This window comes from Pempheris klunzingeri, chromosome 14, assembly GCF_042242105.1.
Source record: "Pempheris klunzingeri isolate RE-2024b chromosome 14, fPemKlu1.hap1, whole genome shotgun sequence".
Lineage (NCBI taxonomy): Eukaryota > Metazoa > Chordata > Actinopteri > Acropomatiformes > Pempheridae > Pempheris > Pempheris klunzingeri.
The window spans coordinates 3047209-3063987 of NC_092025.1; the positions used below are offsets into that span (position 1 = coordinate 3047209).

General features: G+C 42.2%; 1 protein-coding gene across 2 annotated transcripts in view; it reads right to left on the reverse strand.

The window, feature by feature from the left end:
* The window catches only part of arhgap32b (Rho GTPase activating protein 32b), a 66846-nt gene that overhangs the window by 19302 nt on the left and 30765 nt on the right, over positions 1–16779 (reverse strand). The window contains exons 5-12 of one of the 2 annotated variants that reach the window (XM_070843773.1): positions 14420–14506; positions 11343–11480; positions 10113–10205; positions 9371–9493; positions 8869–8946; positions 5696–5777; positions 3973–4023; positions 3313–3387 (exon numbers count right to left, since the gene is read on the reverse strand). In XM_070843773.1, the coding sequence (XP_070699874.1) occupies positions 3313–3387; positions 3973–4023; positions 5696–5777; positions 8869–8946; positions 9371–9493; positions 10113–10205; positions 11343–11480; positions 14420–14506 (727 nt within the window). The remainder of the gene's footprint in view (positions 1–3312; positions 3388–3972; positions 4024–5695; positions 5778–8868; positions 8947–9370; positions 9494–10112; positions 10206–11342; positions 11481–14419; positions 14507–16779) is intronic. The other variant, XM_070843772.1, reaches the window with a different exon arrangement.

A 16779-nucleotide genomic window follows, 5' to 3' on the forward strand; every position in this document is an offset into this window, starting at 1 on the left:
ATAACCAGGCGGCCGTCTCGGATGAAACAGCTTGGAGCTACATTGTGCTACAGCATTACAAGAAGAGGACGCACTGTGCATTAAGGATGTTACTGATGTTTTTCTTCGTACCCATCCCTATTTGCTCATACGGTGTTCATTTTCTTTGCTCATGCACATGACACCCCCGCCTCCCATATTGTCATATTTACAATGCTGACTTACACATGTGCTTGATTATAACATATCCGACAGCATTTGAAGGCAGCACGGGGCTCGTGCAGCCAAGAGGTAAGCTGGTGGTTTACACAGTGGAAAACACCCCTTTACCCTGCACACACATGCTCCAAACAAGCTGGATTCCTGCTTTTATTCTCCTTTTAATTGCTTAATTTGTAATTACATGCTTCATGCTAATAGACTAGAAGCAAATGACTTCCTGTTCTTATTTTCTCCCCCCCCTGACCTAATCACCAGTAGGCTGAGGCCAGATTTTCAGTTTCAATGTCCTCCCAGAATGACAGAATCAGACACACAGAAAACACTCATTGGGCTCCAACTGGTCTGGTGTCCGGGGGGGAAGAGAGACCCTTGGACTGCCCACCTCTGACTGACTGACTGACAGGTCCCCAGCTGACACTCGCAGACTGCCAGAGTGATTCAGTCAACATAGAGGATGGCCTTGCCCTAACTTTAAATCAGCTCTCCCCTCTGAGGGGCCCCCTGGCCCCCTGAAAGCATTATCTTATTAATTCCTTAACTAGCTTAGTCCCTAAGCAGACATGTAGAGTCAAAATAAAGTCAAACTAATTGGTTGTTGGTCCAGAATCACAAGACTGCAGTCAGACTTTTCCACTGATCGCTTCGGCTTGACATGCATTCAACCAGCTGCACAAAGACAAACATTCCTCTGATCCTCACATTTCTCTGTGCAAGTAGGTCCTGATATTTTCCATCTTCAGGGGTGGAGAGTAGTTCAGTATATTTCCTCAGGTATCGTACAAGTACAGTTATGAGGTACTTTGGAGTACGGAGTATTTCAACTTGATGCTACTTTTTTGGCTTGTTACACGAATATCAACAATCTAATTACATCACATATTAGCATAAAAACCAATAATACTGACTTTTACTTGTAATGGAGGATTTTAATTTTACATTGTCTTTTACTAACTCAGCACAGTCCATCTTTCCTAATATCCTCAGCTCTTTTTCTCATGCACTGGGGAAGTTAGGACTGAAGATGATTAGCAACATGCTGAAAAACACCAGTTATCTGTACAGGATGTACAGGATGTACAGGTTACTATACTGATGTCACAGACTGTAGACTGAGAGCGCTCAGTTAGTTTATGCATCATACAGCTGTTTCTGCGTGGATCTGAGAAGTCTATCTCGCTCCTGGAACGGGAAGGGAACATGCACGCCAAGTTCAGCATACAGGAGCAGAACGCTGTGCCGTCTCAGACATAAACATGGCTGTAAATCTCAGCTACTACCTGCTGGTTATATCCCTGAAAGCTTCGAAGGTTTGCAACAATATGGTACATAATCATATGTTTTAGAAATGACACCAAAGCAACAGATCACTAGAATGATGTAATACAACTACAGATAGTCATCGGCAAACGTTCCTCAGTAAGCCCACAGAGGGAGCGACAGTGGTAAAAAATATCTTTGTGCTCACTGAGTTTACTACACAGCCCGAGTTGTTAGTATATAATGACAATGATAAGCAGCCTCCCCCAAACAAAGGTGCAGTCTACGACAACAGTCTCTTATTGAAGTTGCAGAGCAACACGTTACACAAGGGACCCTGAATAGTTTCACAGCCCAGAACCGGAGCACCAGGAAATGATCTGGAATCCTCGGGAACAGGAGGACAAATCTCACTCTGTCTCACACATTCTCTCCTCATTTCCCTTCCTCTCTCCTTCACATAACCAGCTGTCTTGGCTCATGTATGCTCACAGCTGCCCAAATCACTAGTCCCCAGACATGACGAAGGCCTGCACTGAAGAGGGGAACAGAGGGGGCTCTACATCTGGGTCAGTAACTGGTAGGTCTGTTGGGCTGTCTGGGGAGGAAAGAGAGCCGACTATCATTTTTCATCCGAAGCTCAGTCACAACTTTTTGTTTTTACATTGCTGTCAACAAAAGAGTCTATTTTTACTGTGAAGAGAGTAGTCTCTGTTCTCGTTCTGATTTTAACTGTAGCAGTGCAGCATGTTACCAATTTCCCTGGTTTTACTGGGAAACAGCAAAGGTTAGCGGTGAGCACAGTGAATCTAGGCAGAGCAAGCATATTTTTCCAATGCTGTGTGGCTCCCTGCAGGAATGTGCTCTTTCAGTCACCATGGAGAGGGAGACAGAGATTCTTACTGTTGCAGGACAAAGCTTAACGCTCAATGGATGGGTTTACAGGCCCCCTCATTGTAAAAGGATTAAATAAATCAAGGCCGGTCGAGACCTAGCACCACGGCACCCCTGCCGTGGCCTTTCAGCTTCGACCAAACAGACAGACACACACAAACACAGCTGGCCCCCGTCCACACACAGGGTACATTGAGCAGCTTTGAGAAATGCTGTAGTAACCTGGCTCACCCCTGAAGTCATTTGCATACACCTTGAGTGTGGAGAACAGAAAAAAAACAGGGGGCTGGATGGATGACATTGTTCTCTTTTGAAAGCCACATTTGAAAAATGGGGTCGTATTTTTACACTACATCTAATTCTAAAACTTTTATAAAGAGATTTTTTTCTTTTACAGACAGATGCCATGCAAAGTGGACTCCTGAAACAGACCTGGAATATATATAAGATACAGCAGTGTGATCAGAAGAATCGTACAATGCAGAAGGAATTTGCAGGGCTTCAACTTCAACAGGGAAATATGGCCATTATCTGCATTACAACTTTTTTCTTATACAAACTTATAGCAGTTCAAGTGCACACAAACACACTTGCACACACACATACAGGAAAAATACTTAGAATAGAGCATGTATGCCATACATACTCCATACATAGTGGCTAAAGGCTTACTGGTACACCAGCAGAGTGCACAGATAATTAGAGCAAGCGTGTTGAAGGTCTCAGACAGAACAGTTTATTGTCTTGAGAGAGGTTATCTTGTAATACTATTACTGTAACACTTTCCTGTGTGAAGAGTGAAGCCATAACCCTCGGCTGTAACCCGGAATTTAAGCTACTGACAGGTACTCAGACCAGTCGTACTTGAGTCACACAGTGCAAACACATCACTCTGGGTTGTGGAGTTAGTTAATGGTTTTGGGATGGCAGTGCAGCACACCAAAGGATTTTTTTGTCTACCTGAACTTAGGCTGTAGTGGTTTAGCGGGTCGGCCACCCATGCACTGTCCTGTATTACACTCTCCATCTCCAAGTCTGCATGCAGCCCAATGGACAGATGGACCAACAGACAGATGGATGGATGGGTGGATGACGGATACATGAGAGAATCAGCAGAGGGAGAGAAGCATTTCAAGTTAGAGAACAGAGCAACTGTGTACTTTGAGACCGTGAGGTCACTAGCTTTGCATAGAAATGACACTTTGGTGCAACAGCAATAAACTCTTCTGTGTGACAGTGTACAGATAAAAACTAAAATATTAAGTATAAAGTACACTAAATTCAAGGAACTTTGCATTCAAGAATAAAACAAGTCTTCTTAAATTGAACCTTAAAGTTATAATCCTTAAGACTCTCATGAAATCAAACCGCGTTCTTGATTGGACTGCATTTTGCAAGCAACAGCCATTCAGTGTATTTACATTCTGTATTTACCATTCCATATGGTAGTTTTCATTGTAGCTGGTGGGGTCTGCCATTCCTGCACGAGATTCAAATTTCCTAAGTACTCTTACTACCAGTGACCACGGTCATCTTAAGGATTTTTAAAGCATTTTGTGTGTGAGTGAGTAAAGGTGGAGTGAGTGGACAGGTGGATGAGGTGTGTATACCAACACGCACAGGGAGGGAAGAGACTCCAAGAAGCAGGCTGCAGGCCAGAGCAGGGGGAGGCTGAGGCAGAGGAGTCACAGTCAAAGGCAACAAATCAACACACATGCCAATACTGATGTACATCCTTGTGCAGTGAGTCAACAACAGTATTAATGATGCATTGCAGTGGAGAACAAGCAGTGCAGCTGTGACACAAGCAGGCACCTTCAACACCATTTCATTACGTTACATTACTGAACTTGATAATGAACATAAACCAGGATCTGCTCATTTTGAATAATGTTAATATAACTGACAACAGGGCATCTGCAGGTTTTAGAAATCAAAATATTAGACTTTGGTTATTAAGTGGAATATAACAGTTATTCAAAAACCAAACCACCAACATATTTCTGATTGAACAGAGCTAAAGAACATGATTAACCAATAACAAAGATAAATAAAATTGAGCAATTCAAGAGAAAAAGAAAATCTGTTCACAGTATTCAGGATATCTAAATTATATACTTGACCTGCGGATACTCTGTGAAGCAAAAAATGATTGACAAATCATGACACATGCAAGAAACAAAAACACAGCAAGAAGCACTGAACCATTGCTCAGAAGCAGGGGAGTGGGCAGGCAGATTAAGTCACAGACCGGGGGCTGTGCTGTGCGTGCAGTTAACTCTACACCACGAGATACATTTCTGATCAGTCACACATTCGGCCGAAGCAGCTCGGAGGCTTGAATATGAAACTTGATTGGCACATCTGATGTGGGGTTGCTGGGTTTTTTCGCTGCGTCATCACTAATCCAGTCCTCCAGTCCTCAGAGGCTTTTCAATGGTTAGGAATCCCGACTCCACTTGCCCATCCCAAAGCCAGTGGAATGGTCGGAACAGTGAGTCATTTGGTGGAATAAGGCTTTGGATTTGGAAGATGTGGCATGGATTCGTACAAGACATAGAGATCGCATCAAAGGGGCTCGGTCATAGTGATGTAACGTGATCTGCTATTTTTGTTGGCGGCTGCAGTGTGTGATTCAGTGTGTGAGGACATCAGGGCAAAGTTCAAGTTCGGCTCACATTTGTATCGGAACCACCAAATGTTGTTAAGTGTTTAATTCCAAGAGGGTTTAAGTTACATTTGTCTTTGACACTCTGGGGAGCGTGTTAAAGAGCTTATCTGTTTGCTCTCGACAGCAATAGATTAGCACAGTTATTTGCCTTGGATTTGCATAATGCTGAGTCAATATAACATGATTAGCAGGCTATTTCAGGGGATGACGTGTCAGAACTATGGGGTTCCTCTCCCTGTAACACACTCATAAATGATATAAGTTATATTGTCATTATACTGATCATTACATATTGAAATTCAGTTCAATAAAACAGACCTCTAACAGAGATCTGTATATTCAGTTATCTAAACCTCCACTGCATTTCTCTGCAAAATTATGAAATGGTGGTGTAAAGATATTTTACACCCCCATTAATATATATAAGGTAAAGATATACAAGAAGTTTTTAAAACAAAGTCAATTCCATGACAACAAGTTTGTCAGACCAGCAAAAATATCTCGGGCAAGGTGTGACAACACACACACACACACACACATGGAGCCACATCATCCATCACAGACCTAACTGCTTCCTGAAAAATCAGCCACATCAGTGAGTCATTAACTACCATCAGTGATATTTTCCTTTCAACACATTTCCTGTGAATGGTTTAAGAGGAGGAGGAGTACCTGGTTTTGGCACCGAGTTGGTCATGGACTGCGGCACTTTATCATTTATGAGCTCCACACACTCGCTGGGAAAGAAGCCAACCTGGAGGCAGCACAGGAGAGAGACAGGCAGGGTGAGGTGGGAGGAAATACAATCAGATTTAGATAATAAAATGACGACTGAGAGAGACAACACACTATTGATACTAAGGAGTGGTTTCCACGTTAATCTTGTGATTCTGGTTTTTGAAATACTGTGGCAAAGATGGCCCTCTGGACTTGGTCTGGACACGTACTGATCAGGTGGTGAGGAGACGACCACATCACTCTTAACGTACATATTAAGTGTACCCGCTCCTCTTCTGAACAGGACTTTGGTAGTGCTGTCATTTGCTTTTAAATAGAGGTAAAGAAAAGCAACCTGAACTTACACTCTACATTGTAAAAGAGTGACAGATGAAGCCCAGAGACAAATGGCATCAACACACACGCCCTCAATGACTGACTGACCCCCCCCTCATGGACACAGGTGGTACTGCAGGGGTGTTTGTGTCACTTGTGTCACAAACTCGGGTTTCTAGGCTGCACACAAGTGGAAAACAGCCCCTCTGTGCCTCTAAGTGTTCACAGGGAGAAGCTTTGTGATCCAGAGGAGTTGAAATCTGAAATATGACAGAAGTGGCTGATAGCTGCCACCCTGCCAGCGAGCTGGACTACTTGTTGTAGGCAGAGAGCCAAAACACACACGAGGAGAGGGGGCAGCAGGTCAGAGGATGGTCAGCCAGACCAGAACGAGGCCCGGCACTGGAGACATCCTGAATGCAACTAATGGAATCTCCTCAGTAGAGTTCAGGTTTTAAGATGGTTTCAAAGAGGGTGTAAGAGCCAGTACATATTTGATCGGATCGGTATATGTTTTTGACCATGTGATGAGAGCGAGAACTGATCATGAGAACTGTTACAGGTAATAGTGCCACAAAGGTGAAGAGAGCATCAAGTTGGACCAGGTTGCGACGTAAGTTTGGATCAGCTGCCGTTATGCTGTAATCAATGCCTGGTTCAACTTTTCACAAGAGTCTTCATAAGAAAGTTGAGCTGAAGTCAGTGGAGCATGAGGCAAAACCGAGACTCCTCACAGACTAAGTGGCCTGGGAGTATGGGAAAGCAGCCACTACAGATGGGCAATACTAATAATAATTTGAACTTTATTGAACCAGAAACTTTGAAAGGGCTTCATTTTAACATAGAGACTTTAACCATCTTCCCTCTTGCTTCATGCTTCAATACACACAAGGCCAGATTGCCTAAGAAAGTGATGCAGTTTTCATAGAATCTGCAGCCCATTCTCCATGTATTTAGCTGCTGATTTGCTGAGGCAGCAGTTCATTATACAGTCAGCTCCTGAGACTGACCTGCTGATACATTTTGTGAGAGAAAGAGAGTTCAAGAGGCAAAAGTCCATGGTGTGATTCCTCTAAGATCATCAAGCTCAGAAAAGAAACGATAAAACATTTACTTTGGCTGTAGTTTAAATCCAACTGACACAAAAGTAGCTCATAAAATTATCATATTAAAATCTTTATGTTGAATTATTAATGCAGCAGGAAACAAGGGTTGACTCCATCAAATCATGTGGGTGTTTTTTGTGCAGTATTTCCTGGACACTGTTTTAGTGCTGAGCTGCAGTGAACGGACAGTATCACAAAGAGGGACTTCTGGCTTATCATTATTAAATCCCACCCGTGCTACGTTATGACTTTTCTTTAGACGCAGAGGATTTTTTCAGCAAACGTGACAGTTGGAAATTGTGTGACTTTACTAAATCCAGAAGGATACATACTCCTAAATCTCTGTTACCGTTAATCCTTCTATTATTTGCGCAATCCTCTCTTAAATGCATTTACAATGAGGAGAGAGGCGCATCTTGCAAACACGGTGACGGTGACTCCCACCTGCTGTGTTTGTTAAATGCACTAAATGTGTTTTTGCGCCAGAATGTGTCAAATCAGCGCCCCATGAACATGTCCAAAATCCCTCAGGGCCCTAAGGCCGGGTTAAGACCGACTTTAGCTCTGTGTGAAAACACACAGTCTTCCAATTTATTTGACTGGAGCCAGTCTGCTGGTGCAGCGGGGGCGCCAACAAAGAGGGATCCAGCAAAACAACACAGGGTCATCCAGCAGAAAGTCGAGCATGAAGTGACTGCATCCAGCAAGTCATTGCATTGGTCAGTCGATTACATGCAGGCCCACATTCCTGGAAGCTTACTTTGTAATGTGAACAGTGTATTTCTATTTGTGTGCTACTGTGGTGACTTTCAAGAGCTGTAAAATCCTGCAAGCATCCTGCGAGTATTACAAACTGTTGCAGTGTTTTGGTGTCCGATGAGCCTTAAAGCAATAACCTGTTACAACTGGACTCCCTGGATCCTATTTCATTGTCTCATTGCTACCTTGAACAACACGCCCCCATAAATGCAGCCTGCTGTGTTGTTTTAGCACAGGGCTGTTTTCTGTCTCAACGCCTGCTTAGTAATTCTGGCCCACAGTGTTTTGTACATGTTTGTCTGGGTGTAGCCTATGCACACACACACGCATATAACATGGGCACACTGTCTAGCTCCATTAATAGCTATCTCCACTTCGAAATGATGTGTAATATACAACAGAGCTTTCTTTTGACCATTTGTTTTCTTTTAGCCTCGGAAAAGATTTAATGCTTAGAAATATAATTATATGTTGTGCATTGTTTGCTTTTGCATTTTTTCTTGATCTCAGTTAGAGGCAAAATTGAGAGTATGGTAAACAAATAAAGTGCTTAGATGACATGAGCGGCAACTAGGAGAACTGAGGTCGATTGTAAGAAAGGTCCTGAACAGCACAGTTTCAGTGTATTATTGGATTGTAGTGAAGGCTGCGTAGGAATATGAATCAATTCAGCGTTACAGGGGAAGCCACACACCCTGTAATCTGCTCAAAGGCTTCACATAAAAGGGGATTTGTATCTTGCTTTGTCTTTCAACAAACTCAGAGTATTTGAAATCTGCTTTACAAAGCAACCTTCTTTCTCTGTCCTTGAAATTCCTCAAGAACAAAATTTAATCAAAAGTTCAGAGCCAGAGGAGAAGATGGAGAAAACTAACTGTGTGTGTGATTTTTGTCCCCAGCCTGCAAAGTGTTCTGTGAGCGGTGTACCTGAAAGCCATGCTTGCCCCTCCACCATGTGGTGTCTTCTTTCGGGGGCATGTCAATCACTGATACAATGTCGCCAACCTGCAGAGAGCAACCGAGGGAGGAAAGATGAAAGATTAAAGATGTATCTGATTGGCCTTTTACCTCATGTCTATGGAAGACTTCAGTGATTGCTAAAATTGAAGGCATTATATAGCGAGGCCTGATCTTTGATTTGCTATAGTCACATTTTGGTGAGGATCGTTCTCAGCAAAGTTATTTGTCAAGACTTGATGTTTAAAAATGTACCTATTCAGCTGCTGAGTTTGCTCACAGTGAACATTTGTACTGGAATTTATTGCTCCTGCAGTACTTCCTCTCTTTTTCTTTCTCATTGTCTGCCAAGCTCAATTTTATGAAATCTTTACGTAGCAAGCAACAACAGATGAGGACATATCAGCAAGAAGTTGGAATCTCAGTATAAAGACAGACACACAGAGAGGGTGCATGTGTGAGCGGTTGTCACCTCGAAGGACAGCTCGTCTGAGGCCTGAGCAATGTAGCGCTTGATGACATGGGCAGCAGCAATAGCTGGCACATTGATGGACGACTCCTCATGGACCAATAGATGATTTCCCTTATTGTCGACCTGGGACACACACACAGCAGCCATTGGCTAACAAATGACTATGGAAAATATACAGAACACTTGACATGACATGAATAAATAGTCCTGCCATAAATGGAAATTGGGTGATGTGGTGAAGGAAATTCAGCAGCTCCTTTTCTTTTTACTGTTGAGAAGAATTAATTGGTAGCTGGTGAGCTATCTACAATATTCTAGTAATCCACAGCAATACTTTCATACATTTTGTACAGTAGTCCTGTAGCTACAGAAACCTCTATTAATCTCTTAGAGCTAAGTAGAACTCCGTAAGGCACCTGCTCCTTGTTTTAGTTTGCAAGGAATCTTTTTTATCATTCTTTGCCTACTTTTCCTTTGTTGATGCCGTTTTGCTGTTTGCAGTAGGTCATTGTGTTTTTAGGCATTTCTCTTTGTTGCATTATATAACTCTTGAATAGAAGCATGAATATGCAAATTCCCTAAATGATTATTAAGTGTGTAGGTAAGACCAATCCTAAGGCAGAAACGATAATAGATAAGATCGATAAGCCTCAACTATTGGCAATAAGACTCTCCCTCCGATGAAAATGTTGTTTTTTTCAGCATACTGGGTGGAGACAGACAGAGGGCGGAGCAGCCTTACTTCCATCCATGTGAGGGCGGGCCCACAGTTGATCTTGTTGTCAGCGATGGCTGAGAGCCGGGAGAGGTAAGCCAACAACATCTGGGAAACTGACTAACATGGAGGAAAAAACACACAGGTCAGGCATTACGGATACAGAGTCAACACATTTAATGACAATTAAACTTAGCTGTTACAACAGCTGTCAATAAATATCATTAGAAGTCTTCAGCTCCCTGTGTTATAGGTTTCTTGAGGGACAGAGGCAGCTAATTAAGCAGCTAAAGAGCGCTGCATGGTAGTAACCCACTTTAAATGACATTTGTAGCTATGACTTCATATTACAAGGGAAATTCAGGTTTATAGTTTCCACGGCCAACATCTGCACATTTTAGCTTATAATGACACTAAACTTTACTGAGAAGAAGGGGTGGCTGCAAGTTTCAACTTTTGTAGCTGAGACACGCACATGCACACACACACACACACGCACACACACACGCACACACACACACACGCACACACGCACGCACACACACACGCACACACACACACGCACACACACACACACACACACACGCACACACACACGCACACACACACGCACACACACACACACGCACACACACACACACGCACACACACACGCACACACACACACACACACAATACCCCTCAGTGATAAACTGGTTTTACCAGTTTGGTTTGATACCTAACCTCTGCATTCCTCTTAAAGCTTCAATCTGACCATAAAGGTTTCATTTGGCTCAGTAAACAGTTCACCGGCGGGCTGAAGAGGGAATAACTGGCAAAATATCAAATTGCACATTCCCGAGAGAAAAGCCAAGTAGGTTATATTGGATTTCAAAGCCCAGTAACTGGAATAGTTTTTATCTAGATAAAAGACACCTTGTTAGTCTGTACTTTAAAAATATATGGACAACAAAATCCATCATTCATTTCAGTTAGGGGATGACTAAGCATGGAGCAACAACAAAGCTGTGTGTGATTTAAGAAAAGGAACCTAAAAACCTAAAAACAAACAGGAATTGTGCATTCTGTGAGTGAGAAGGGGCCTTTTAATAAGCCTTTACCTGTGGCCAGGATTTATTTCAGGTTAAAATGTGAAGAAAATGGGATCTAAATCCGATAAAGCTCCTTAGTGGATTATGTTGCTTACAGCCCTGCATGCTTCAGCTGGCAGTTAAAATACAGTACGTGAGTGTGCAGATGTGTGTTTTCCTTGCTTACCTCTGACTGGTCAGTCAGACTGTCCAGTCGAGGCAGCTCAGGCAGCTGGGAGAAGCGTCGGTCATAGATGCATAGGTGCAGGTGCTTGTCCAGGACACGGAAATCCTCATAGCTGCGCTTCACAATCCAACTTCGACCCTTCAGAACAACAACAAAAATACACGAGGGTCACCAACAAGGAAACACCCATTAACACATGAAATGATTAAAGAGCTACATGGGAACAATGTTTCCATTCAAATGCAGCTAGGTTAAGGTAGTTAGTAGTTCTGAACAGGTGAACATAGGAAAATTAGATGCTGTCTAATGCACACTCTGTGGACAGGGTGAACACACAAGTACCTAGAAAACTGAAACCACATTAAAAAATATTTGGCTTGGCAAACACAGTCTGCAGTTTATTAAATATAAATGTTTGGGTCAGCCAAATGAAAAATTATAAATTAGAATACCATCTCTTAACAATGTATCGTATGACACATAGAACACAATAGAAACATGACAATAGAAAATGCTGGACAGGCACTTTAAAAGAAGTAATCCACAATCACTGTAAAACAGGCACCTTACAATTGGTAGTGACAGCACATATGCAATGTTTCAGGACACTCCAACAGAGGAAAGTTATTCCAGTTGTGTGTGAGGAAGTCATAACTAAGGGCTGGGGTTAGTGTTGGTGGATAGTTAAAACAAGAGGAGGTGCACACAAAAAAACATCCTCAGCTAACTGCTTGGTGTTATTTTTGGTGCTGATCTTTACTTTGGGGACCAAATCAAGAATATTGTCTCCTGCTGATTTAAATAAAGTTATACATGTTTATTTTTTTCCCACCTATGCTGTTGTTTCCTGTGGTTGTACCACTCTACTCTACCACCACTAAACTGTTAAACGACCTTCAGAACATAAAAGCTTCTCTGTGCTTTGTTTTAGTCGTAACGATGGCCAAGCGTGCCAGTTAGTACATGTGCACATTTGTTTTGGTCTGAGATGATCAGATATCGTATAGACATCCTTTAACATTGTTTTATTATAACATTAGAACACTTTATGAAACACTTTACTCAGTCATGGAAGTTTAAAGTTTAAATTATTATCATTGTAAAAACTACCTCGTACTTTAGCATGTTAACCTGCTGTACTACCATTAGCTGATGTTGCCCCTCATCAAACCACAGCAGGCCTCTTGGGTTGTCTGGTGTGGTCAGAAACTAAAGGTCAAACATTGGTACCAAACATTTTGTTGCCAGTAGTTTGTGGATAACATCACAAAAAGAGCCAAAAGCCTCTTTGTCAGCATACAGACAAGCACACTAAATCCTTTATCAGCCAACACTACTGTGACTCTTTAGATACTCTTCAGTTTCTCCTTTATTCTCTGGGACTGTCTCTCCTGTTTTTGTCCCCACAGACACTCTTCTTTTCAAGCCTCTGATACAATGGCACTGTCACACAAAATTGAAAATTGAAATGGAAATCAAGTCTCCCATGGACTTGTACGCTTTGATATTTGAAATGTCTTCATAAACAATGAACATCAAGGGCTCTCTCAGCCCTTCCTAGTAAAATGCAGTGATTAAATGCCAACAGTGCAAGTGCACACCAAAAGAATTTCACCCTAGATCCACCACATTAAATGTAACTTTTCTTTTTTCTAAAAATCCAAGAGTTCTTCCATGGATTTGTTGTTCCTTTTTCATCCAGTAAGACAGGGCTCCAAACCTCAAAACCCCACCGAAAGAACTAGTGGTGGAAAAAGTCTTTCGCTTTGATTTGGCCTAGAAAGATCCGTCTGTACCGAGGCCAGGGCTTGTGCGACTGGGACTGCAGTGCAGCACTCATCCCACTGATTCAAGTGCAGTTTTAAAGGCACTGGCTGGTAGAGACGTGCTGGGAGGGCTCTGTGGGCTTGGGGAACTCTTTATGCTTTCCTGCCCCACTTTCAGACGATGCCTCTAGTTACCCCTCTTTCTGGGTCTGTGGATCTGAACCGACCTCACTGTGCTGTGCTACTTTCTCTGTGTAAAGCTCTAAGCGCAGAACTCGTGGCCAACCCTTTGCTCGTTTTTTCCCCCCTTTTTCAAATAGAACTAGTGTAGATTTAGCAGTTTTCCAATGGCTGCAAGAAGTTGGAATTTCCAAGTGCACAGACGCATACTTGTGTTGCATTGCCAAGGTCGTGCAAAGGGAATATGATCTGTGGGGGGAAATGCATGAAACCAGAATCAAAAATGTCACTGGAGGAGGCTGGGGCACGGCTTCTGAGCAGCTGGTGGGCATGTGTGTGATCTACTTTCACGCTATGCCCAGTTCTGGGTTCATCACATTTCTTGCAAAATTCTGTATATGATGTAATCATAAATAATTTGGCTGCTACTTTACTCTGACATCTCTCCCTAAAAGGAATTTCAAAGATGACTAAGCCAACTTTTTTCTACTTTGACAAAGATCTCTGTAATGAAACTAAGCAAGGAATGCAGGAATAAATAGAGGAAACACTCCATAACGCTTCTGCCATCAATAACCAATAACTGTTGCAACGAATGACTGAATGTTCCAAAAGACAGTCAGAAACATCTTAACAGAAAACAAATGTAACTTCTTCTCATATGAGAATGACACCATAAATTGAATGAAAATAAACTGATGTCACATCCTAAAATATGCAGAAACACGCGTACAATAGTTTGTCAGGTAGGAAGGCTTTCAAACCCTGAGCTTTTACACTCTTCAAAAGCGTTCACCCATCCTGCTATCCATCCACAGCTCTTTTCAATTCAGTTCCAAATTCTCACATAACTTGGATTTTTGAAACAATAAGTTAGGTGTTTCAGAAATGTCTGAATCTGAGCCAGCGCTCAGGACTGTGCTGAACCATCAGCTATGAATAGGAAATCACCTACATGCCTACATTTTTGCAAGTGTGTGTGTGTGTGTGTGTGTGTGTGTGTGTGCTTGCAGATGAAATGGAGTTTGTGTGGGTGACTGTATATAATTACAGTATATCTAAGTGTATGCTTGCTGTGGGAGGTCAGGTTTGTGACTTCACCATCAAACTCAGTGGAGTACTCCGTCTTACCTGGCAGTAAATATGAACTAAGTACACCAGCTCCTTGGACTCATAGCCGTTCCGTGTCACTTCACATTGTTCATCCCCGAGGGACAACTGAAAGACACAGAGGGAGAGGTGGTTGGAGCATTAGACAAGCAGTTTTCATTTCAAAAGAAGAGATTCAGAATCAGATAGCTGTTAATAACAAAAATGACTTCACCAACTTCATCGATGCAAACCCTTGGACAGGTGCATTATTACAAAACCCACAAAACTTCATTTCAGATTCTACCCATGATCTGCAGGTTTGCCAAACATGCCAGGCAGGGAAACGAGGACAGAGAAACAAACATTTTCATTTTATTTAATGCTGCAGCATGACTGGTTCAGTCAGATGTGTAATATGCTGTTGCTTTAATGAAGTGCTGGCGCAAGATCAAAAATAAAGATGAGCTGTTGTCAGCGTAGGAAAAGTTGTTTATTACCTTTGAAGCTACTTATAAGGACATTTCAGGGCAATATTAGGAATATTCAGAATCTCCTTTACCTCAGGTGTCCAAGATATTATTACTCAAAGGAAACATCTCTAAGACCTGTTTTCCTTTCAAGCCCATTCAGACAAAGCCAGGATCAGAGGCAGCTTTTAATTTCAGTACACTACATTGAACAAGGGAGCAACACAAAATAAATGAAAGAAAAGGGGGACACACTCAAACTCGGTCCACTGACAGGAAGCTACTGAAAATAAATGGATATTGTATAAGATGATTATGCTCATGAGTTCCAAGTGGAGCAGCGCTGAGCGCCCACATATTGATGAAATATAGATGAGGAAACGGGCATGAAGCTGGGAGCACTGGCACAGCTAGCATCTGTTTAGCAGAAAACAGAATCCAATGGACAGCTGAGGTAAGAAAAAAAAGCTGCTGACAGGTGGCATCCTTACAATTTCACTACCTGGTGTGTTTTAAGAAACTAAGATCTCAGCTAAATGTGCCCTCTTTAGAAAGACAAGTTCAACTCATACCTTCATGGAAAATACATCCAAATCTAAATCTGGCTCACATTCTTCCCACAGAATTAGCAACTTCTTGTTTATCATCTGGATCAGTTATATACAGAACCAATGTCGGAGAGGAGTCTTAAACAAAATGACACCTGTATAAAACTAGAGAAAAAGAGGCCATATCATACGTCTCTATATTTGGTAGGCCTCGTCTCCAACATCCATTTTAGAGGATTTTTGATGTTGGTCGTTTTGTTGACAAGATCTATTTGATTCATGATTCATGTCTTCTGCTCAGCAACTCTTGATCAAACTCGAATCCATGTGTAGCCGTTGTCGCAGGTTCTGCATTTTTTGGGGGACTTGAATCTAAACATGGGCGCTTCTCAGGGGGTGGCACTAATTCAATGCTCCAGGTACCGTTGACAGGAAATGCTCATTTGCACGTATAGATAAGCACGGCCAGGAAGTGTGTTGCAATATACAGGTGATAGTATGATTTATAACATGTACACTGTAGATTGCGTGCACAGTGCTGGGGAGTATGCCCTTCTATTAATTTACCAATTCTGACGTTTAAGAGTCATGAGAGCTTTTATGTATAATCATGAAAGAAAAAAAATCCATATTAGAAGAACTTTTTCCATTATTGTGTGTCGCACAGTGAGACATACTATTTCCCGATGTAGAAAAGAGTTAATAGGCAGTTAGGTGCCACTCTTGTATCCATATGCTTAATAAAACAATGGGCAGGAATAGTGTTAAGCATTACACATGTTATTTGGTGTTCTTTTTCTCTTCAGAGCCCCCCTGAGTAGAACCTCCTGAGGCAGTTTTAACTACTGAGCTAATTACTCCAGAAGATATGATGCAGCACACCACCTAGCCCCGTGTGGTCCGGCCATTTAGTCCCAGGTTGGACAGTCTCCATCAGAAACAACGGCCATATTGTTCTAAGCCACTGAAACCCAGCCTGGCAGTACCGGCAAGTCAGAATTGGCATTTTCAGCATCTCTGAACGTGTCTCAGTTTGTTCCTCAGTGCTCCGGGCTTGGACATCTTAGTCACCTCGCTCTTTAACACAACTGCATTGATAATGTTCTCCTGTTCTGTTCCATTTGCTTCAGCTTTTTGGCTTAAATTTGAATCTTTTAGTTCAGTCAGACAAAACTTTTTCCTGCTTTCACAACAGCAAGCATAAACACTAATGACTGGAGGAACTAGTGTGCTCCAAAGGTCCACTAAACAGATATTGTCTAAGCGATGTCACGGTGCCAGTGAGGGCAGAGAAACACATGGAAGTGTTTTCCTTCCTATTAAAGAGGACTTGATTTAAAGACAGTTGTTAACTGAGGGGCAGGAGTAAATGGAGCCTTCACAG